The 24,931-nt window shown below is 45.6% G+C and overlaps 1 protein-coding gene across 1 annotated transcript in view; it reads right to left on the reverse strand.

Moving 5' to 3' along the window:
• Positions 1 to 1,652: 1,652 nt before the first annotated feature.
• esco2 (establishment of sister chromatid cohesion N-acetyltransferase 2) overlaps positions 1,653 to 24,931 on the reverse strand; it is a 24,673-nt gene continuing 1,394 nt past the window's right edge. Inside the window, exons 2-14 of the mRNA XM_056295022.1 lie at positions 18,229 to 18,296; positions 17,849 to 18,003; positions 12,548 to 12,842; positions 9,562 to 9,853; positions 9,223 to 9,338; positions 8,986 to 9,085; positions 8,515 to 8,588; positions 8,240 to 8,390; positions 7,914 to 8,045; positions 7,080 to 7,169; positions 6,775 to 6,918; positions 4,485 to 4,669; positions 1,653 to 2,457 (exon numbers count right to left, since the gene is read on the reverse strand). Of these exons, the coding sequence (XP_056150997.1) occupies positions 2,325 to 2,457; positions 4,485 to 4,669; positions 6,775 to 6,918; positions 7,080 to 7,169; positions 7,914 to 8,045; positions 8,240 to 8,390; positions 8,515 to 8,588; positions 8,986 to 9,085; positions 9,223 to 9,338; positions 9,562 to 9,853; positions 12,548 to 12,842; positions 17,849 to 18,003; positions 18,229 to 18,287 (1,926 nt within the window). The 5' untranslated portion in view covers positions 18,288 to 18,296 and the 3' untranslated portion in view covers positions 1,653 to 2,324. The remainder of the gene's footprint in view (positions 2,458 to 4,484; positions 4,670 to 6,774; positions 6,919 to 7,079; positions 7,170 to 7,913; positions 8,046 to 8,239; positions 8,391 to 8,514; positions 8,589 to 8,985; positions 9,086 to 9,222; positions 9,339 to 9,561; positions 9,854 to 12,547; positions 12,843 to 17,848; positions 18,004 to 18,228; positions 18,297 to 24,931) is intronic.

Here is a 24,931-nt window from a genome sequence, read left to right on the forward strand (position 1 = left end):
ATAGAAGCTAGGTTAAGAGGAGAGGTGATCATTAGCGAGCAGCAGTATGGTTTCATGCCATGAAAGCACTACTGATGAAATGTTTGCTTTGAGAATGGTTTTTTCCTCCCCAATTCTACTTGGCCAATTACCCCACTCTTCCGGGCTGTCCCGGTCACTGCTTCACCCCCTCTCCAGATCGGGGGAGGGATGAAGACTACCACATGAATCCTCCAATACATGTGAAGTCACCAGTCGCTTCTTTTCACCTGACAGTGAGGAGTTTCACCAGGGGGGTGTAGCACGTGGGAGGATCACGCTATTCCCCCCCAGTCCCCCCCCCCCCAAAACAGGTACCTCGACTGACCAGAGGACGCGCTAGTGCAGCGACCAGGACATACCCACATCTGGCTTCCCACCCGCAGACGCGGCCAATTGTGTCTGTAGGGACGCCCAACCAAGCCGGAGGTAACACGGTGATTCGATCCGGTGATACCAGTGTTGGTAGGCAACGGAATAGGCAGTCATGCTACCCGGATGCCCAGCTTTGAGAATGTTGATGGAGAAGTATAGAGAAGGTCAGAAGGAGTTACATTGTCTTTGTGGATTTAGAGAAAGTATGACGGTGCTGAGGCAGGAGGTGTGGTATTGTATGAGGAAGTCAGGATTGGCAGAGAAGTATGTAAAAGTGGTGCAGGATGAGGGGTCGTCTGGGTAGTGTAGCTGTCTATTCCACTGCCTACCAATGCAGGAATTGCCGGATCGAATCCCTACAGACACACTTGGCCGTGTCTGCAGGTGGGAAGCCGGATGAGGGCATGTTTCCTGTTCCTTGCACTGGTGCCTCTGGTCGGTTGGGACGCCGGTTCGGGAGGGGGGAATAGCGTGATCCTCTCACATGCTATGTCCCCCTGGCAGAAACAAGAAGTGGCTGGCTACTCCACATGTATCGGAGGAGACATGGTAGTCCACAGCCCTCCCTGGATCAACAGAGGGGGTGGAGCAGTGAGTGGGATGGCTCAGAGAGCAGGGTGATTGGCCAGGTACAATTGGCGAGAAAAGGGGGGGGGATGTATGAGGGCAGTGTGGCAGGAATGACAGATGGATTCAAGGAAATAGGTTCGGATTACATCAAGGATCGGCTCTGAGCCCTTTCTTGTTTGCAATGGTGATGGACAGGTTGACGGACAAGATCAGGCAGGAGTCTCCATGGACAAGTACATTAGAGGGACAGCTCAGGTTGGACGGTTTGGAGACAGCAAGAGAGACAAGATTGAGATGGTTTGGACATGTGTGGAGGAGAGATGCTGGGTATATTGGGAGAAGGATGCTGAATATGGGGCTGCCAGGGAAGAGGAGAAGAGGAAGGCCAAAGAGGAGGTTTATGGGTGTGGTGAGGGAGGACATGCAGGTGGCTGGTGTGACAGAGGAAGATGCAGAGGACAGGAAGAAATGGAAACGGATGATCCGCTGTGGCGACCCCTAATGGGAGCAGATGAAAGCAGTAGTAGTAGTAGTAGTAGTAGTTTCTCAATTGGCATTACTCATGCGTACATCTACTATTTTTGCAGCAACTTAATTCTGTCCTTATCCAGTACAGCTTTCAAAAAGGAAAAGTCCCACTCAAGTCTGTGGTAAAGTAGTTTGCTTTATTTATCAAGTCTTGGCTAGAATGCATTTCAAACTGATGGAATCCATCAACGGGTCAGTATCTCAAAATACTGCCACCAGAAAACCTAGAGCTGGACAGGAACTATAAACTCCAATCTCTTGACAAAACTTCAAAATACTTCAAACATATGACAAGCAATAGAACCTCAACGAGACCTTCCCAAGATGCATAAACACCGTGGACACCGACATGGGTGTTCGCAACCAAGACAATTGCAGCAACTACAGGAGGACTTTATCAAACAATATATACACAACGCCAGAACAAAAAGCGGCTAAAATACAAGTTTAACTAACAGCATGTAGCATTGCACTAGGTCTATAAATAACATGCTGAGGTTTCCCTCCCCTCACAGAAAGTCCACACTTGTTCTGCATAAAAGACTTTATAACCCCAGGCTTAGATTATCCAAAAACATGTTATTTTAAAACTGAGGCACAATGTTTGCAAATGCCAAAACCACACTGGCCAGGTAGACAAAAAAGAAGGACTAGCTCTCTTGGACAGGCGTCTTACACAAACAGATGCGCAACACTTCAACAGTCGGTAGCTCCTATGAAGAAATTCGGTGGTTGAATCAGCTGATATCTGGTTCAGTTATAACTGCTGTTACATGGCGGCTCCATTTACTCGTCGCACATTATCCAAACCTGATGGACGAGCTCAGTTGTCTTCACGCAATGAAATTGTAGACGAGGAAGTATGGCGTGCAGCAGTATTTGGTGGCGAAGGACTTGCCATCCGGGGTGGGGTCAGAGAAGGCGATTTCCTGCTTGGTCAGGGGGCAGCCATACAGAAAAGATCTCCTGGAGGGATATGAAAACAGACGATAAGGGGGACCCATGCTACGATCATCAATAGTTTGTTGATTTTTGACCCACTATTAAGCCTCCTACAGACTGTGCGATTTCAGCAATCCTATAAGTTTACTGCACGCCACACTGATAGGGATCTAATAAACTTGGGTACATCAAGCGTGATGTATGTAGACTGTACGATGATGACACCTACTGAATCGCAGGCTACGACGCAAGTCCATAAAAACGTCAGCAGCGTGCGTGCCAATCTACGCCGCTGGCAGAGCAACATGACACCAAGCAGGAATCGAGTCCTTTCAATCGTCACTGCAGCTCAATTTGTTAGCTCGTTTTATTGAATCCATGGCATTTGGGTCACAGATGCTAACAGTCTGTGTCACCAGCAAAGATTGTGCGTGGCGTTGACCAGTGCCTCATTTCTATTGGTTGGTTAGTAGACGTAGGTCGTAGCAGCAGTCACATTGTGAGATGGTCATCCTACATGTCTGACACTGTCAGACTTTTGTCCCAGCTTATCTTCGGTCGCAAGACCGTAATAACAGCCGTCTTTGAACCTGTCTCACGGTGCGACGTAGGACCGCCATTTCGGAGCCGCGACCAAAGATACCACCACGTTTAGTCATCTTCTGTCTGAGACGGCTCAAATTGCACAGTCTTTAGGAGGCTTTAAAGGGGGATGAGGGTATCACATTTTTCTTAAACGCAGCAAATAATTTCAGTTTTTCATTTTTGTTAAAACTTCTCTAATTTATCAAAATTCACCAAACGTGTGTCCATGGTCAGCCAGCTACTGTATGAATAAATCCCAGATTAAAGAAATAACTGCCGAGTCACAACACAGAAAAAGACACTCGGGAAAAAAAACACAATCACCAAAACCTGACAGGGAAACAACACCGGAACCTGAGGATGGCCCAGTCTAGGGATGCACCGATACCACTTTTTTTTTCAGACCAAGTACAAGTACTTACATTTGAGTACTTGCCGATACGAGTACCGATATGAGTACTTAATAATGCCATTACACTTCTTACAATGACTTTGAAAATGTGTTTTATTTTCATCAGACATTGTTCATTCTCTGACTGTAACAAACTGTCGTTACTGAAATTTGAACATTCAGCTATAAGTTTTTCTTAAACATGGCATTGCCTCACATTTCGCTATAATATAACCACACTTTTTAGTGTAACAAATTGTCATTACTGACATTTTAACATTCAACTGCATGTTTCAGCTGTTATGTTCACCGCCTGCGGGTTGTCTCTGGACATTTTCTCTCGCTTCTCCAGCGTTTGCTGCAAAGTTGGTTGTTGCCGTTTCCCGCTGCTATTAGCAGACGCCTTGAACTCGGCGTCGTGTTGGTTCTTCAATTGTTTTATCAAATTGCTTGTGTTGAAAGAGCCAGTTGCTTGTTTTTAGTCCGCGGTGGTGTAGCGGTCTAAGCATCGGCTTTGTGTCGATGCAGTTGCCCACTGGGGACCGGGGTTTGCGCCTCGGTCTCATCAGATCCGACTATGGATGGACTCGATGAAGCAGCAATAATTGGCAACGCTGTCTTCGGGAGGGGGGGCGGAGTCGGCTTGTGTTCGTCACTTGAATGCGTCTCTGTGTGTCGTAAAAAGCAGTGGTTCGGCCTGGATAAGCCTTGTCACGAAAGTGGCGAGGCGTCTCCTTCGAGACTGCCGGCCGGAGAGATGCAGTTGGCGAACGCATGCAGTAGGAGGGTGGGTGTTTGAACTAGAATAGGGATCGATTGGCCACTAAATTTTGCTGAGCATAAGTTGCAGTCGGCTTTACTTTTGTCATATCGCCGCACGGCTGACATTGCTCCTCTTCCACCGCCTACCTGCTCAACGGAGAGGTGAATGTAACGCTGCTGTAAAGTGGTATCGGGTGTTGTTGTATCGGAGCAGTTTTATGATTACGAGTACACGCGCACAGTATCGGACCGATACCCGATACTGGTATCGGTATTGGTGCATCCCTAATAATAATATATCCAGGTGGCGTACCTGACAGTGTCTAGCATGCGAGTGGCAATTCCCTTCCTCCTGGCCAGGCTGAAGACCCAGATGCGGCTAATCCCACACAGGGCCGTCTCTGGGGTGGTGGAGCAGCACCAGGCTCTCTGGTTTTCCATGATGTCTTGCTGAGTCATGTCTTTGGGCTGCTCTGGCTGGCCCAGCACACGGTATGCCTGAAAAGGTCAAAACAGGAGTCAATCACTGGTTAAGCATAATTCAGTTGACTGTGCTTGGCGCTTATATTTAAAAAATGTAGTGTTTCCTTTTCAGACGTTAGATGTACAATGGAGAGTAAAGGGTGTGCCGGGAATATAACACGACAAGGGAGCACAACTCTGCAGACTACCACAACCACCACGCTGATCTATGTACCTTCCGGAGTTTTTAACAGAATCTTAAATCATACCGTCAAGCTTACACATTTCACAAAGACTCAGTAACAGATGCAACAAAGAGTAAAGAGTCAAGAGCCAAGAGTAAAGAGTCAAGAGTAAGATGCAGTCAAAGAGTAAAGACTCAGTAACAGATGCAACAAAAAGCAACAGATGCAGCCAGAGAGTGTATCATACATAATGAAAGTGTGGAAATGGTTACATCATGCAAATATTTGGGCACTATCATCCATCCATCCATTATCCAAAACGCTTATCCTGCTCTCAGGGTCGCGGGGATGCTGCAGCCTATCCCAGCAGCCATTGGGCGGCAGGCGGGGAGACACCCTGGACAGGCCCACAAGGCCATCACAGAGTCAGTGTATCTCAATAGTAAATCAAGACCTATGCTTTGCAGACTAAATTCAAACATTCTAAATAATCCACAGACCGAAGAAAACATACTTAGATTTGAACGACGATGGTGAGGCGACGCCACCTGTGCTCCGGGACCCACTTAAAGGGGGATTAGAGGGGAAATAACAGCCATCACTTCTCATAAGAAACTTAGAAAGCAAAGCCTTCATCGGCGATCGCCTTTAAATCTGATGTGAACGCTGAGGCTTATCGTGAAACGGGGGCAACAGAGAAATCCCCCTCTCTGTAGACTAAATTCCTTTTCTGTCAGTCCCGTCATCCTCTGTCGCTTCTTCGAAGTTTTACTTTTCTCGGCTGGTTTCGCAGCCTCACAGTAAAAGACAGAACCAGCCTGAACAGCGTTGTTAAAATCTGTTCCAAGATCAACGGAGTGAAACAAAGTGACCTGAACTCTTTTCGCAACCAACAAGTCCTCCAGAAAGCAAATACGGTAGCTTCTTCTGGATACGTTCTTGCAAGTGAAGGTCTCTGTTGCCATCAGGGCGTCGTGATGTTTTACCTGCCTGTAAAACCAACGGTCATTCTAACTCATTCATACCTGTTGCAACTCCATTATTAAATGCCCCATAGTGTTTTTTATCAGATCGTTTTATTGTCTTTATCATGTTTATCTGCTTGTGTTTCTTATGGTGTACTTTTCTAGATTCCACATTTAGCTCCCTGGGGTGTTGTTCTTTATTGTTTGTGTTATTCGTTTGTTTGCATGTTACTGTGTTTTGTATTCACAAGCTTTTCCAAACAAATTGCCCCTAGCGGGATCAATTAAGTTTTGTTTTTTGGATTATTCCTCCCTTTTCTCCCCAGTTGTACTCGGCCAATTACCCCACTCTTCCAAGCCATCCCGGTCGCTGCTCCACCTCCTCTGCTGATCCGGGGAGGGCTGCAGACTACCACATGCCTCCTCCGATACATGTGGAGTCGCCACCCGCTTCTTTTCACCTGACAGTGAGGAGTTTCACCAGTGGGATGTAGCATGTGGGAGGATCACGCTATTCCCCCTAGTCTCCCTCCCCCTGCCTGACAGGCGCCCCGACCGACCAGAGGAAGCGTTAAGTGCAGCGACCAGGACACATACCCACATCCAGCTTCCCACCCACAGACACGGCCAATTGTGTCTGTAGGGACGCCCGACCAAGCCGGAGGTAACACGGGGATTCGAACTAGCGATCCCCGTGTTGGTAGGCAACGGAATAGACCGCTATGCTACCCGGACGCCCTTTAATTAAGTTGTTTGTATTGTACTGTAAGCCCACCTTGTAGTGTAGTCTGTAAGGGGAAGTGTGTTTGAGCCCAGTCAAATCATCCAGAGTCAAAGTTTTAGCAAAGACGGACGCATTTTTATTAACTGGATTTTTTTGCCCCCTTCTTAAACTGTGAGCACAGCAGACTCACTTCCTGCTGCGTTAATCCTCACCAGTCCTCAATACATCCACATAGACCAACCAAAACCAAAGTTTTTGCTGACGCACCTGTCGAATGTTTTCAGCAATGAGACAGCCCACCACCATGTGCGCCGTGTTGATGAACAGGTAGGTCTTGGTCTGCTTGGGGCAACTCAGAGTCACCTGCTGGAAGCCCAGTTCACTGTCTGCAACACCGCGAACATCCTCGGCCTGCGGTAAATACACAAGAGTAAGTGTGTGTGAAATAACGTGCAAGCGCAAGTATAAATACTTATGGGGTTTTTTTTTGTCCACAGACCAAAAAAAAAGCATCAAAACCCACACGCAAAAAAAAAAAACACTCCATGAAGATATAAATCCCAAACCCACACCTTTTTGAGAGCGTATTTGGGATCGTTTGGCAGAACGAGGAGAATTTTTCCATCCCAGAACTCAGCCACTATCCTCTCGTTCTTCCAGCCCTGCCAACACAACACAACACAACACAACACAACAACACAACAGAATAGACTTTGATTACAAGCCAACAACCTCAGCTCTGCTGTTGGCCCAGGTGGCGTTTGCCAGAAGCCATGATGGGGCATCTCTGGGTGATCGTCTAACGCAGAATCATTCTACCACATCTGCACTACACAGGAAAATATGGCCACTATTTTAGTTTTGGTTGTAACTGAAAGGTCATTTCTGTTATTTAGTGGGAATAACTGCTTACTTACATCAAGAAATATTGTTTTTTTTGGGGGGGGGGATTTCCCCCCATTTTTCTTCCCAATTGTACTTGGCCAATTTACCCTATTTCCCGAGCTGTCCTGGTCTCTGCTCCGCCCCCTCTGCCGATCTGGGGAGGGCTGCAGACTACCACATGCCTCCTCCGATACATGTGGAGTCACCAGCCGCTTCTTTTCACCAGACAGTGAGGAGTTTCACCAGGGGGACGTAGCGCGGCGCTAGTGCAGCGAGCAGGACACACACCCACATCTGGCTTCCCACTCACAGACACGGCCAATTGTGTCCGTAGGGACGCCCGACCAAGCCAGAGGTAACATGGGGATTCGAACCGGGATCCCTGTGTTGGTAGGCAACGGAATAGACCGCTACACCACCTGGACGCCCCAAGAAATCATTTTGTTAAAAATCTTACGAGTCATCTGGCTAAGTAGCTACAAGAACACTTCTAGTTTCAAAACACAATACAGTTAGGGTACCACAAATCTGATGCTATCCAGGAAGCGCATGTGGAACTGGGAGTGTTGGAAGTTGTCGTCTGGACTGTCAGCACTGTACACCATCCCACAAGAGGAGCAAGTTGTCACTCCGAACTGCCTCTGACCTGCATCCTGATGGAGAAAAGACACACAATACATTTAACTGAAATAAACGACGCTTTTGGGGATTATGTGGAAAATACACATTACGCTCTCTTAACATCCCACATGATCCGAGCATGGATTAGGACTCTGTATTCAATAGTAAACAGAGGGAGCCATGTTCTGATCCCATTATCTAAAACACAGTGACATGGTAGACGTACGATAATGAACTGGTCATCTGCTTGTCTGTCCCTTCTCCAGCATGTGGTACGCTCCTTGACTGCTGCAGAGGAGGTGGTCTGCAATTTAGGTACTGGGCTAGCAGTGGTGCTGGAGGACTTCGGAGGCTGCAGAGACTGCTTCATCTGTGACCTACAACACAAAACGTAGCAAAAAAATGTACATTTAGTCATCACAGAACACTTGTCAAATTCATGAGTAGGCTAAAATTGTGGTTTAAGAGGGCAGATATTATTTTTAAAGTACATCCTCTAACCTCCTGGAAGCTGAGCCGAAAATGGGATAAATAGCTGGAGACTCTGGGGAGTCAGCACCTATCAAGGGGTCCTCCTGAAGACAACAAATAGAAAAATGTATGTTTCTCCAACAGTCGAACTCCAATGTATGTAACTACAGTATCTGGTCATCATCATCATCGCCATCATCATCTTCACTGAGCCACCAACACCAGGCGTGTAGAGGTTTCAGTAAGTCAAATTTAAGACAACAGGAATGATGTTAATTTGAATGTCAGTGTCATAACAATTCTAGAAGAAAAATATGATACCAAAACAAACAGCAAAAATAAATTAATATATAATAACCACTTCTCCGGCACCCGTGTCCTGCAAAAAATGCCATAAAACAGGGCTTAAAAGTGCTTTATTATGCTCCATTAAGAAAAAATGCTGCATGTGGGTATTTTGGATTTTTAGAAACACGCTATACCACAAATACACACACACACCTGAGTGTTGATGGCTGAGGGTTTGGATTCAGGACTACTTGTAGGGGTCCGTCTAAGTAAGACCTGTAGCTCCTTAGTAATTCCATAATCTTTAGGAGAGCTGAGGGGAGAAGACGAAAAAGATAATTGTTAACATGAAACACCTTTGGCTTCACCCAAACCACAGCAGTGATTTCTAGACACGAGACTTAAACCACAAATCCAGTAAGAAACAAAGCGGAATAGTTCATGGATCACCGTGGTGGCAGCGGTGGAGTCATCTGCTTGCTCAGGGAAGACTCCATCGCGTTATACCGATGTGTTTGTTTGGTCTCAAGCTTGGTTTCTCCTCTCTTCTCAGAGGCGTCTTCACTCTGCAAATGACGGTTGTGTAACAAGCACTTTAACTTTATCATGTCATGAAGGGAATTAAGATTTCATATGGAACAAATCCACACTATCGCTGAAGTTTATTCACAATTTCCAATAAAGCTAAAATGGAGCAGAATGAGCGTTTGTTGAGAACTTAACCTATTCAGAGAATCAGTCATGCAAAATAAAAAAAAATCATTAGGAAGGTAGAGGGGTAGTACTCACCACTACTTGGGGCACTTCGGGATGATTTTTTAGTAATATGTCCCGCACCTGCTGTGACGTCTCTTTGTTAACTTTCGTTAAGGGGACCTTGGGTTTCTCCCGTGCTTGAGCTGGCTTGGCAGAAAACTTGTAGACTGACTTCTTGTACATGGCAGGCTTTTTACCTGTACCGAAGAAAGCCGCTCCCACAAAGAGCTTGGGCTTGGTTTTCAGGCAACTGAAAGTGATGGTCGTCACCTTCCTGGGCTCTGTTGGTTTGTTTGTGGCAGCTGGAACTGGTTCAGCAGTGGTGCTGGGGAATAAACAAAAACGTTGTTCACACACGATTATAACCATCAGCATTAGTCAAAATTAAAATGAGCTGGGGTGTTTGGGTAGCATAGCGGTCTATTCCGTGTCCTACCAACACAGGGATTGCCAGTTCGAATCCCCGTGTTACCTCTGGCTCGGTCGGGCGTCCCTACAGACACAACTGTCTGTGTCTGTGGGTGGGAAGCCGGATGTGGGTATGTGTCCTGGTCGCTGCACTAGCGCCTCCTCTGGTGGGTTGGGGCACCTGTTCGGGGGGAGGGGGACTGGGGGGGAATAGCGTGATCCTACCACGCCCCGCGCCCCCCTGGTGAAACCCCTCACTGTCCGGTGAAAAGAAGCGGCTGGCGACTCCACATGTATCGGAGGAGGCACGTGGTAGTCGGCAGCCCTCCCCGGATCAGCAGAGGGGGTGAAACCGTGACGGCTCAGGAAATAGGGTAATTGGCCAAGTACAAGTGGTGAGAAAGGGGGGGGGATTAAAATGACCTTAATAAGATATCTCATGGTTTATTATCACTATGAGACTGATCTGCCTAGGCGGGCTTGTAGTTACAATGTAGGGCTATCCATATTTCACAAGACAGAGGTTTTGGTAACACTTTCTTTGAGGCCCATATCTGTAATGCATTATTAAACATACTTACAATGCATTATAATCTGCTTATAGCAGTGCATAATTATAAGCACTCAAATATTCATAATGCTTTATAACAAGTCGATTGAGTCTTAAGAGTGAGTTTTTGGGGAAACATTACATTAGTAAGATATAAATGTGCATCATTCAGTATTTCATCATCAAAAGCATAAGGCATAATGAATATGATTGCTTATAACTATAATTATACATTGCTATAAGCAGATTATAATGCATCGTAAGTATGTTTATAATGCATTATACGCATGGGTGTCATAGAAAGTGTTACCGAGATTTTCTCATATTATTTGGCAATAATAAAATTTTTCGTTTAAGGGCCCAGACACACCAAACCAACTAACGGCGACGAAGGCCGACTGTTGCGTCGCCTCACGTCTCGGCCAGAAAGTAGCTCTTGAACACACCGCCAAGACTACAGCAGACGGCCCGGATTCGCTAGCTTAGCACTGATTCACTGAGCTGAGCAGCCAATCGGAGTGATCCCTGCCACCGACGGGCTCCGCCGAAAAGCTGCCAACAGAGAGAGGAAAAAACAAAAGCAAAACAGTTTTTTTTTAATACTGGAGAATCGGGTGTCCGGGTGGCAGTCTATTCTGTGGCCTACCAACACGGGGATCGGCGGTTCGAATCCCCGTGTTTACCTTCGACCCAGTCGGGCGCCCCTACAGACACACAATTGGCCGTGTCTGTGGGTGGGAAGCCGGATGTGGGTATGTGTCCTGGTCGCTGCACTAGCGCCTCCTCGGGTCAATCGGGGGGGGAGGGGATAGCATGATCCTCCCATGCGCTACGTCCCACTGGCGAAACTCCTCACTGTCAGGTGAAAAGAAGCGGCTGGCGACGCCACATGTATCGGAGGAAGCATGTGGTAGTCTGCAGCCCTCCCCTGATAGGCAGAGGGGTGGAGCAGTGACCAGGACGGCGTGGAAAAGTGGGGTAATTGGCCGGATACAATTGGGAAGAAACAAGGGGGGGGGGGGGTAATAAAAAAAAAATTTAAATCGCGGAAAAATCTATCATGGCAGATTTGGGTACATATGGAAAGCTGCAAGGCTCTATCCTATCCATAGTTTTCACGTGACCTCACATTCATATTGGCGCCCACCTGGCGGGCAAAACACTTCCCCAACGGCAGCATTATTGACCCATCCAGAACGAAAATACATACAACTGTCTGTACATTTGTAAGCTTTCATCCTGGCAGCAGTGTAAGGAGAGGGATTCTCCACAAGATATACTTAAACACTGCCAAATTGGAGCTCTGGCAGGGACTTCGCTGTTTTTAGAGACTGAAATACTGCGGCGGGTGCCGTATATGGATGGCAAGTGTCCAAAACTTGTAGGCTGTTAATATATAATGTTTTTCTTTTTTCGTAAGGTGATCCAAATAGTGGTTGTTTGGAACAGCTGGAAATTTGACAGGTCTGTGCTGCTGCTCAACAGAGTTTCCACTGTTGGCCGCCATGCCGGAGCTTTGTCTTGCCCGCCAGGGCTCCGCGTCAGTCACGTGACTGAAAACTATGAACACACTTGTGAGGCGAAGTCCGTGTCATTAAAAAACCATAGTGTACAAGTTACGACCCAGCAGTCCCCGCAGTCATTGGGGGGCAGGTGGGGAGACACCCTGGACAGGCCGCCAGGCCATCACAGGACTGCTGGGATAGGCTCCATTACCCCCGAGAGCAGGGTAAGCGGTTTGGATAATAGATGGATGGAAGTTACGGCCCTTGAAAGTGAAAACTGGTTTTCGGTAGATACAGCTCTATCATTGGACTGAGGTCACTTTTTTTGAGATAGCCTGTGTAATGGATTATCTACTTTCTTGTATATTCTGGCCTCCCTAGCTTGTAACAATTCATAGGAAATTACACAAATAAAAGAATAAATCTTATAAACTACATTTGCATTAGCGCTCTCTCTCTATGTATATATATATATATATATATAAAGATATCCACGCACACACCTCACAAAATCTGTAAAACAATGACTTCCCTTTAACGTTGTGAATAAACAAACCTGCTAATGAGCTTGGGCAGCCGGATGGCCCGAGGAGGTGCACTGTAGCCCGTGAAGCTCGTCTTTGCACCACGACTTACAGATGTGGCCTTCTTCTTCAGTTTGCCGCCTGCCTTCACCACCTGTTTTAATTCTTGTTTTACTTCGGAAGGAGGGGAACAGGAAGGAGGTCTGGACTCCCTCATCCTCTTCCTCTCCAGCGGGGTAAGGTAGATGGTCTTCTGTTTGTAGAAGGAGCCCACTGCAATGGCTGGTTTGATTGGAGAGGTTTTCGTGGGAGATTGCCTCAGGGAGCCTGGAGAGAAATGAAGTTAAGAGAAAATAAAGACATTGATAAGCAGGAGAGGCATAGTGTGTTTGTGTGATGCTGAGTGAGATACCGGCAATCTGATTCACCCAGTTAACATCCCACCCCATCCCTCCTCATCAGTCACTGCAACGACATTAAAGGGTCCACCTAGCAGTGTTGTTAAAATTATGCATAATTATGCATAAATATGCATTTTTCTAAAAATGGCTAAAAACCACTTTTCTCGGCATTTCAGATGATTCTGAGCATCTTTGATTTTTTTTTCACCTATATAAAAAAAATTTCTGGGACTTAGAAATGTTTTGGCATTATGCAAAATAAAGGCATTTTTGCAAAAATGCACTTATGATCCTACTTTTTTTTGGAGGTGGTAGGTATTGTTCCAGAGAGGGCCAGAAAAATAGCAGAACATTAAAATAATTATAATAATTATGCAAAATATGCATTTTCTAAAAATGGCTGAAAACCACTTTTCTCGGCATTTCAGATGATTCTGAGCATTTGGGGGGAGGGAGCTGGAGTGGGGGGGGGGTTAGGGGCAGGGGGAAGGCGGTTAGCTGGCAGGATGAAGAGGAGGGAGATTTAGACGGGTGGAGAACCAAACCGCTACATTGTAGCGGGGTTCTTCTAGTGAAAAATATATAAAGGGAAGTAAAAGTAAGAAGTGCACGGGGGTTGGGTTGCGAAATAGAGACGACGGGAATTATAACATTTAACGAGGAACACGCATGCCTGCAGAAGACAAACGCAACACATTTTCGGTATCTCTTCTGCACCTCTGCTCCCCCACACCCAACGTAACAGTTTACGCCGCGTTTAGCCGCATTAAACCGGGCGGCCTGCCGGCACAAAATGGCGGCGGCAACACGTTTTGACTACACTTCTACAACCTTCGACAAAAATAGTGAGCCGTCAAAACTACACGAAACCTCTGGTTATTATCGCATTAGTAGCAAAACAATATACATTAGACGTTACAACATACCGTTCATTTTTTCAAAGAAACCAATGAAATAGTACGACAGGATTATCCACGCGGCTGGCGCTGTGAGGAGGACGGATGCTACGGAAGCACAGGAGGTTCAGAAGGAGCGCGGTGAGGTAACGTCATTTCCGCAGGGAATATTAATAACCGTCAATTAAACTAACTCAAAACATAAAATTCACAAAACATAATTATCAAATGATAAATACATTCAAAAATACTGTAACCGGTTATTTTCTTGACCGGTGCGGGATTCGATACGGGGTGTACTGCACCACAAGGCGACGTCACTAACCTCTCGGCTAAAGGGTCAGACCCGCTAGCTAGGGGCTAACGTGTCTTATTAGTAGTTTACAATACTATTGGAAATAAGGACATTAAATTAAGAGCATTTTTTTTAACTCCGTTGCACCCACCCCCACTGACTTTTGTCGAATTTGAGCACCGGCTACACAGTACGCACTATAGAAAACACTACAAATCACAAAGGGTCATCATAAAGAAAGCCAGCATCACGTGTGTCCCATAAGGATGAAGTGGCACGGGAGCAGCTCTCAGCCCTCAATCCAACAATTGGCAACAGGGTGCCCTGCACACCCCACAAGACCCTAACACGGTGCAGTGTGGGCTCAAGACAGTAAAAAAAACATGGAACATTACAGCAATACAAACACTTTCAGTCATTTAAAGACAGGCTATCTGATTACGAATTTAGCCAGTAAAAGCCTGGAACACAGATTTGCAAACAGCCCTAACACTGAACTTGTCTGGAACAACACCCTGCCTAGACATGGTTCGTATGAGCCTGTTCGCAGGTTTGACTAGGCGACCAAATCTTGACCTGGCCTGTGTCTGTGTATTAGAATGACCGCAGTGTGCGAGTGAGGTCTGATCGACAGTTTTCAGAGCATCTGATGTGTTGTCTGCCTGTGTCATGGTGTTGAGAGCAGGGTTTGGTTGTCCCACGTATGCTGGAACGTCCACAGCAGTCACAGGGCTAGAGTCACAGGTCACAGACTGATCTGTCACGTGGTCCACAGGTGAGACTCAGGCATCCTAGGGGGCTCAGAGATAACACTTGTTCGATCAGTAATGTCCGCCACTGACAGACTTGGTGTAGACAACTGTGTAATCCATTCTATGGTTCTCCTCTCAGAGTACATAGGGTCCGAAGCAGTCAAGGGGCCCTGTCCCTCTCTCACAGACACAGGTGGATTTCTGTCATCTTCAGTATTAAGGCTTCCACTAGCTACACAAAGACACTCGCTCTCTCTCAGACAAGGTCTCTCCTGTCTCTCCCACATCATCAGTTACTGGAGCTGAGGATTCTGTAATAGGCATGGATGAGGTAAGGTCAGACATTTCACATGTGACCCTCACTGGAAGAAAATTGGCCAGCATCAGCAGGTTCCTGTGGATCACCTTCTCCTGTCCAGTGATTGTGTCTTGGATCCTGTATGTGTGCGTCTCTGTGTTTATGTCCACCACAATGTAGATGGTTGATTCCCACCGATCAGCAAGTTTCTTTATACCTCTTTCCTTCCTGTTGGCCAACAGAACTCTGTCACCGATCTCAATTTTGGATCCCTTTACCTTCCTGTCATACAGCTGAGCATGTCTATTCTGCTCTTTTGCAGCATGGTCCTGAGCAATCACCATCGCTTCTTTCAGATCATTGGAAAGACATGCCATATACTTATCATAGCTCGTCACAGCAGTCATGAAGGACAGTATGAAAGAGGACATCAACAGGTAGGCGAGGGGCCCAGCCAAACATGAGGTAAAAGGGGGGATAGCCCGTTGTCTCATGGGCTGTGCAGTTGTACATGAACGCCAGAGTCTGCAAACATCACGGCCAGTTAGCTTTCTCTTCAGGGGACAACGCATGGATCATGCCACCCAAGGTCCGACTGAATCGTTCCACACTCCCGTTTCCCACTGGATGGTAGGGGGTTGTGTGCGATATCCTGACACCTGAGGAGTTCACTTATCAGCCAACTCTCAAAGTTCGTGCCTCGGTCACTATGGATCCTTTCTGGGAACCCAAATACACAGAAGTACCGATCCCAGAGAACCCTTGCCACCTACTTACTAGGTGTCTGATCCTTACACCTGAGCCATCCTCGTGAAATTGTCAGTTATCACCAAGACATCGACAGACTGGTTTCTGGAATCTCCAGCCGACCAAAAGTCAATACAGACCAGCTCCAGTGGCCTGGTTAACACTACTATCTGGTGGTTGGTGTTAGTGAAGCCCCTCTTCTGTAAGTTTTCAAATAACGCAGCACTTGTGTGTGTTCCATCTTGGAGTACTTACGTCAGGAGAATTTTTGCTAACGTGTACCGTATAGCTACAATGAACGTTCCTCTGGGAAGGAACATAAACTTATTCACTGCCCGGCAGCAAAACACTACACATTTTAGAGACACTGGTTCTCAATCGGACAGTCTGGCTTTCAAGTGACTTCTTCGGTCAGAGAGGTAGACATCGAAATGTCCGGTTTGTTTTTTTTTTACAACCAAAAAAAATCCAACCACTATGCATATGCTGCTCACTCGAAGCAAAGAAAATAGTTTAAAATTGTGTTTGCTTTCACACAAGCAAGGAGTGATCACGGACTGAAAAAAATCGATCACGTTGGGAATAGCCTGTAAGTTTGCATTCAAAGCATATGGTTTTCACGCATATAATGGAAGAAATTAGATCCATCGTGTTCTCTGTAATTACTTCATTTTCTTCAAGTGGTGGTTGCTGGTAATACTTGGATTTGGTTTTAGTTTTTAGGAGTCTTTTAGAAGTCATTAGCCAATTAAATGTCTGTAACTGTGAGTGCAGAAATGATTAGTGCACTGACATGAGCATTACGTATTCACACAGCAGCGGAAGCTCGATCCAATCACTGACTCGAATTCCCCCCTCCCTCCCCAAGCACACACTCTAGGTAAATGTACACACCCCCAAGGTGTGTAAGTCTCAGGTGATAAGGAGCAGTTATTAAAACAAAGGAGTAAGGTCCACACACTGAAATGCTCCCAAAAACACATTTATTCTGCAACGTTTTGATCGATCAGATCTTCCTCAGGCCTGATTGATAGAATACACTTAGTCATTTCTACATACATAGTGAAATTCACTCTCTGCATTTAACCCATCCTAGCTGTGTAGCGAGGAGCAGTGGGCAGCCGCCATGCAACACCCGGGGACCAACTCCAGTTATTTCTTCCTATTGCCTCGGTCAGGGGCTCAGCCAGGAGTATCAACCTTAACATGCATGTCTTTCTGAAACAAAATGTTGCCAAATAAATTAGTTTGTGGGAGCATTTCAGTGTGCAGACTTTACTCCTTTGTTCTAGTTTTGTACCCGGCCAATTACCCCACTCTTCGGAGCCGTCCCGGTCGCTGCTCCACCCCCTCTGCTGAGCCAAGGAGGGCGGAGTACCACATGCCTCCTCCGATACACGTGGAGTCGCCAGCCGCTTTTTCACCTGGCCGTGAGGAGTTTCGCCAAGGGGATGTAGTACGTGGGGAGGATCACGCTATTCCCCCCCAGTTCCCCCTCCCCCCTGAACAGGCGACCCGACCGACCAAAGGAGGCGCTAGTGCAATGTCCAGGACACAAAGCCACATCCCGCTTCCCACCCGCAGACACAGCCAATTGTGTCTGTAGGGACGCCCGCCCAAGCCGGAGGTAACACGGGGATTCGAACTGGCGATCCCTGTGTTGGTAGGCAATGAAATAGACCGCTACGCTACCCAGACGCCCCTAGTTTTGCAATTTTTGTCTTGCCCCTTAATGTTTTCTGGATGTGTGCATACTTGGTTCCTCTATGACCAATATGTTAAAAACACAGCAAATATGCAATTTTGGATTAAAACCAGTATTTCACTAAAGTGGCCCTTTAAGATTGAGAAATGTTTTAAAACAAGTAACAGTAATCATTGCGCAGTCACTATAAGGGTCACACTGGTGATTACAGATAGCCGTCTTTCACCAGTCCTCCATACCTGCAATTCTGCATGGGGAGTTCCATGGTGAGGGACAATTCTCTTTCTCCTGCGTCTCAGCAGACATGCTCCTTCTAGGAGACTGCTGTAGGGGCTTCCTTGATAATCTTTTCATGGGAGAGGCCTCTTCCAGCAGTCCTGTCTTGGCTGGATGACTGGAACAAGTTAAGGCAGAAAAGAGGTCCAATTACCTTAAGATCTTTATAACATGGGCATCATAGATCTTATGACATTCAGTAGCTGTTGGGGTACAAGGAGACCCCCTGTGGGAAGTAAGTCAGATCCAAAACAAAACACAAAATCCCCTGCTGCTGTATGCTGCAGTTCAATGTGAGGGGGAAAAGCCTGTGTGGCCCTCTACTTTGCATTTGATAGCTCACCTGTCAGAGTCCAGAGAGGAATGCTTCCTCTTCCTAGTGGTTTTTGGCACCATTTTCATGAAACCCCTCTGCAAACAAAAGAACAGCCGGTATTACATTACATCTAAAGCTAAAAAGGACCTATGACATCCCAGCCCTAAAATATCACTCCTGTGTAAGAACAGATTCAGTACTGTCTCATGCAGTCAGAGAGAAGGGAGACAGGTTCAACATCAATGTACACTTGCATGAAAGAAAATAAAATACACTAGACGGAGGATGTCTTTATGCGACAGGAAGGGAGGGCAGGAACGCTGGATTGAACGGGGAGTCAAAGAGGCCATCTATGTGATGAGGGAACGACCATCCCTGAACTGGGGGGGGGGGGGGGCTAAGAGTACATCTGTCACCATCTTACAATGCTGTGATTGCAACCATTCCCAAATGCTTATGGCAATTTGTGATATGAAACCGATCGTTGGTTCGGTTTTTATGCCACTGTGCTGCTTATAAGGGTGGGATACCGGCAGTCAGTTTAGGCTGAAGAGGTCACTTAGACGAGTGATGAAACGTTTCTCTCAATAAATGTGTCCACATGAACGGCTTCAACTTTCTTTCTTTGATTAGATGGTGGATTAAATTTGATTATTTGATTAAATTACCGCTTCTGGTGTGGGAAGATGGCTGTGCGAATTTGCATTTGCAGCGGCCTCACCCAGTACCGTCCATGCAGTGTCTTTGTCCACGTCTGCGTTTAAGTTTTGTCCTCGTTTGATGGCTGGGAGAGCTGGCGCTGGATCAGCTGGGAGAGCGGGGCAGGCTAAGGCAACTGCTTGCCCATGCAGACCGGCAGTTCCGAAAACACCAAGGGCGGTCTGGCGGCGGCCTCACCTGGCGTTGACTGTGGTGTTTTTGACGTCATCGTGAGGAGTGCAGGGAGGTGTGTCGAGGGTGTCTGGTTGGGAGAGCTGGTGCTGGAGCGGCTGGGAGAGCTTGGTCTGCTTCGTCCGGTGGGCCCGGGGACCACGGCCACTGCCTGGAGCTGTGCATGCTGACGGCCGGCTAAGCTAACTGCTAACCCATGCAGACCGGCAGTTCTGACAATCATCCTGGCTGGCGTTGTTCCCTTGGACAGTGATTTTTTATTTATTTTTTTTTGGATATATGTGTTAGTTTGGATATGTAGTTTTTAGATGTTTTTGTCTTTGTGTTATATTGCTGTGGGCAACGGCATTTCCTTTCATGTACGCAAATGCATGAAGTGAAATGAGTATTCCTGGTTCCTGGAGGTAACATAATTGTTCCTATGGTGACCGCCAGTTAATTTGGCTCAATTAATCAAGAGTTAATGTGAAGTTGACAACAAATTCAAAGCATGTTTCGCTTATCGGCTTTCTAGTTTTGGTGACTGCAGCAAATTTGGTTGTATATTAGATATTCAGACTTTGCATGTAAACATTTCAACATGCAAAAAAAAAACTTGTTGGAATATCATCATACATCTGATGATGGCAGTCCAGATGGCACTGATGAGTTTTCAAAAGGCTGATTTGCATTACAATCAAGACAAAAAGCATAGCTTACAGTGACAGGGGCTGGCTCAGAAATGCTCACAGGATCAAAAAGCAAGTGGTCCCACCTATCGACATGCAACAACTTGCCTATTACTCATCATCTACTGTCCGATGCACAGTGAATTATTTTCCAATTTATTCAGACTTGAATATTTTCACAGCAAAGTTTAGAAATCAGAAAACGTTGATTGTGATTTGGACAATAGACTACTCTTAAGTAGCAGCCAAGTTCTCACTTATGTACAAAGTGCAATTGAATACTATCACCTTTTTCCATAAATCATAACCCATTTTTTACAGTATTTCATAGTAGGCTAATGTGCTATATGTAGGCAGTACTAGGTAGTAGACAGAGCTGATATTTAAGTTTTCTTTTTACTTTTGAGATATTTTTGAATTGGTGAGCATGTACTCTGTGGACGGCCCCTATCGTTTGACTGGCGTATTAAACAGGAATTCGGCTGTTATCTAAAAACAGAGGTCTTCAGCGTTTTTCAGGCCAAGGACCCCTTGGCTGATAGATACGCGGCGGAGGGACCCCCTATTACATATCGTATAAAATTGTGTTGCTTATTAAACTGTGCAATCAATCATGTGTAGGGTGGCCGATAGTGTATACAATGCTAAGCCATTAAAAAAATTATTGACAGATTCATATATTTACAGAACATGTTTTTTTTTTTATTCTTTTTGACACGTCTGCGGATTCATCCAATTGTAATGCAAAAGCCTCTGCCAACCTCAGTTTCTCTACTAGTTGCACCCTCACACCAGATGCCATGTCATCAATACGGCGAGCAATGGTTGTGTCCGACCGCGGAATGCTTTCCAGTTTATCAACGTACTCATCATTCCCAAGCATTGTTTGGCACATATCACGGGCTGCAGGCAATATTAAATCCTCTGCAATTGTGTGTGGCTTTTTGTTGTGAGCGATCCAAAGAGCAACTTGATAAGAGGCTTTCAAAGCTAGCCTACCAACTTCAGCCGATTATCTCGTCAACGTCTGTTGGCCTTTGAGAGATCAGAGACGGGCCTGGAAGTATGCCACTGGTTTTCTTGCAAGTGAGTATGGGTCGCCTCCAAGTGGCGCTGCAGCTTTGATGGCTTCATACTTTCGTTTGACAGCACGGCAGAGCAGATGACACACACTGGTAACTCAACGCCCTCCGTCTCTTTAAAGGTAAAGCCAAACTTGAGATAATACTCTTTTTTTATAAATGTATTTCTGATTTCTCCCAATTTAGTTGCCAATTAAGGTAGAGGCTAGTTCCCATCGACGCTTGGCAGAATCTCAATGCTCACACTGTTAGCATCCACATGTTCATTTCCATAAACACATCCACGTTTTGTCAATTCCATTCTGGAATGGACCGTCTAGGATCCGATTATGCAGGCCTGGACAAGACCATTTTGGGAAAGTTCACACAAGAAGGTAACGACAATCACAGGCCAGTTTCTTTTAACACTGTTAAATTGTACAAAGTACCACATTTCTCTCAGCTACAAGGATCACAAACAGTGCGCAGCATCCAAGCTGTATTCACTCAGACACGTCAGGACAATTTACAAGACTCTTGGTTGATGTGTTCCACGATTTCCACAACGGTATCCTGGAGAAATGACTTTGTTTTTTCAGGGGTAAAATGCCAAATTGTAGATTGCCTCCTGAAATCGCAGCAACAGGTGCATGAGCAGTACGCCACGAGAGCCCGAGCTTTGAACAATCAAAAGTTCAGAATTACCCCTTTGCTGAACGTAACCGATTGTCTGAACATAGTCCCAGTAAATGCATCTTCTGCCGTCCTAGAGTTGGGAAAGAGCTCCTGCTCAGGACCAATCTACAACTTTAGATACTCAGGTAAACAGATTCGATTACCAGAAAGAGTTTTCCTGATCTGTGGTGAATATGCATTTACTAAATCACCAGCTCAAGGTAAAGGACGTTGCCATCTGGCACACATGATACCACTTCTCAGGAAAGTCTCTAACGGTGAAATGCAACACCTCCATAACAGTTTGAATTCCAGGTTTCGTAGAGCCCTCACCGGGTCTCGAGCAGCATTAGGTGTTCTGTTCCCGAGCTACGGAGTGTTTAATGCTCAACTTGAAGTCACGGCCTTATCAAAAGTTCTGGAAGCACACATAAACGCCTCAGACGCGATGGCCTCAGCTTTACTTAAGGAGATGAACGGAATTAAAACAGTTGTCCTGCAGAACAGGTATGCGCTAGACATAATTCTCGCGAGCCAGGGCAGAACCTGTTCAGCCATCGGCCAGGAGTGTTGTAGTTACAAAAGCAATGCAAATGATACGGTGGCTGCTTTTCACCACGCTAACAAACAGGGAATTGAACTCTTGAAGACAAACCGGAGCTGGAATGCATTAGGTTTTATTGACAATGTTTTCTCAGGATCAGGAAATTTTACACAAACTATGATTTGTTTTTCTAGTGATTTTGATTATGTTCCTCATCCTCATTTGCATCTTTGTGAAGTGCATCACAAAATGTGTCAATAATGTTACTGACGTTCCTGTCACAGCCCTGATGGTACAGACTACAGCTGATGCGAACCATTCAGTCACTAACCTAAAGAAATTTGCCACATCTTTGATAATGAATTGCCACATTTTGAAAATTGATGTTTTTTTTCTTTCGCACTGGGGTTTTTTTCTTTTTCTGCTGCTCTTTGTAATTGAAAAGGATTTTCCTTAAAGAAAAAGGTTTTTCCCAAAAGGGATTTAAATGATTGAGTATTCATCCATTAGCTAAGAAATCATGTGGTCTTTTACCTGACTCGAGCCAAAAATGGGGTCAGGATGTTTGGCTATATGATTTGCAGTGAAACAAGTGAGATGCCAGGTTTTTGGTAAGAAAATGAAGACTCTAGTTTTTTTTTTTCCAACTCCATTTAGTGGAAAACAAAGGTACAGCAATTTGGTTCACTGCTTGTTAGGGTTTTGATGGTACACTGTCTGGCTAAGGCGCCAGAAGCTGACTCTAATGTCATTCTTATTTTGATGTGATGATTATTTTTACAAAGTTAATTTGGAACTTTCAGAAGTATTATTATGTTTGAGGTTTTAATCTGCAAGCCAGGGTGAGAAAATTTTAAACTAGCCGATCGAAGTTTTCAGGCAACATCCAAAAAAAAGTAGGCTATGTGATGTGATTGTATTAAAAATATAATGTAAACATTCTCTGCTAAATTCGTATGGTTCAAATGCTTGTTGGGTTTGTTTTTCCCTCATTGACAAATTTTTTTTTTTCCTTTTTCCTCTTAAACCTTCTTAGTCTGTTGATATTTTTTTACTGTTTGATTGAAACGTTTCGGACCTATTCAAGATGAGATTGTTTTTTTTACATGTCATTACTACTCAAGTGTTCTTATATTGATAAAAGGGAGGACTGTGATGGAAAAATTTAGTTATCAATATACTTATCAATATACTCCACTTGATCAGAGCAACGCCCTTTGCTCTTAACATGACCCCCTTCGAAACACAACAAAGTCTGGCGGTGCCTGGCCAAGGTGGCCATGGCGTTACACCTAGCCATTCAGATTCAGATTGCGCTGAAGCTCTCTGATCATTTGCACATTCTTACACCTCCCAACCCATTCCCACATTCTCACACCTATGCCCTTTTGGTTGAATAGATGGTTTGTTTTGTTCTAAGCCTATAAAAACACTTAGCAGGACCAACTCGGCCTCTCCTCTGGACCACTCTCTTCTGGCTGTTCTCCGTGACGGGTTACTCTCGGTAAACTGCCCCTTTGCGCGCAAAGTCTGTTTCTGTCTTGTTTCTTTCTAAATAAATGTTTTTCTAAATGAAAAAAAAAAGTTCCCATCGATGCAGAGAACGGTCAACTGAGCATGCGCAAGTACTCGTTGCCTCCATCGTTTGGGTAGGTTAAGGTTAGGGTTAGGGCGGGGTTAGGGTTAACGTTAGCCAATCAGACGCAGAGTAGGGGGCGGGTCTTCCTAGAATCCCAGCGCCTGGATGCTACGCGGGGCGTGTGGAGGCGTGTTTGAGGCCTTTCGCGCATGCTCAGTTGACCGTTCTCTACTCCGTTTCCGTTCTCTGCATCGATGGGAACTAGCCTCTACCTTGCCGAGTCCGGCCATAGTCGGATCTGACGAGACCAGGGCACGAACCCCGGTCCCCAGTGGGCAACTGCATCGACACAAAGCCGACGCTTAGACCGCTACACCACCGCCGACCCTTAATTCTCTGAATATTTTTGGGTCTTCTCTCGTTTGCGCCTAGCAGCAGTTGTAGCATGGCTGTTAGCAGGTGCGTTAGCCTCACCCTCTGAACTTTCGCCAGTGGTTCGTGATGAAGTTCAGGGTCTGCCAGAGTTTCTTGGTCGAGAAGTTGCAAAGCGATCCATTGTGGATCACATTAACATAAGTATGGTCATATACTTAGGCTAATAATACTGTAGCGAAGTCGCTACCCCGTCAGAATTGTGCCAATTGTCCTGTCTTACCCATCAGGCACTGCGTGCAGATTGTCAGTTGTTATTAAATGTTTTGTAAGTGTTTTATGTGTTTATGTGATTACTATTTGTTGTGGTGTAATTGTCATTCTGTTGTGTTGTGTAACCTTGGAACTGAAACCCTGAACAACTTTGTTGTGCGAGTAGATGACCCCCATGTATTGTGTCACATTTCCGTGAGTTCTTGTTTCTGTGTGAGTTCAATAAAGGGGCTGCAAAGTTACTTTTGTCGTTGCTTCTACGTTCGCCACAATACGTACCTATTTGGCAAATATGGCATGCAGTTATTTCCAGTGTTTTATTGGCACCGCACGGTCGTTTAGCATACGATAGCTAGCTGGTGCTCGGCTCTCAGGGTGATCGCATTATTGCACGAGGATTCACGGGTATCGTCAATGTACTTTTTTTTTTAAACAAATAGGAAGCTTTATATTTGCTTATTATAGGTTGTATTTATATTAACGTGTATTTTCGGACGTATTTTGGAAGAAAAACGTTTGAGGTCAAATAATTTGGCGGACCCGCTGCAGTAACTCTGAGGACCCCCTAGAGGTCGCGGACCCCCTGTTGAGGAACTCTTATCTAAAGGTTTATTAAACCTTAAAGCACGTCTTTGTCGGCAGAGCACCATTATAGTACAGTTGATTT

Source organism: Lampris incognitus, chromosome 15 (genome assembly GCF_029633865.1).
Source record: "Lampris incognitus isolate fLamInc1 chromosome 15, fLamInc1.hap2, whole genome shotgun sequence".
NCBI classification, from domain to species: Eukaryota; Metazoa; Chordata; class Actinopteri; order Lampriformes; family Lampridae; genus Lampris; species Lampris incognitus.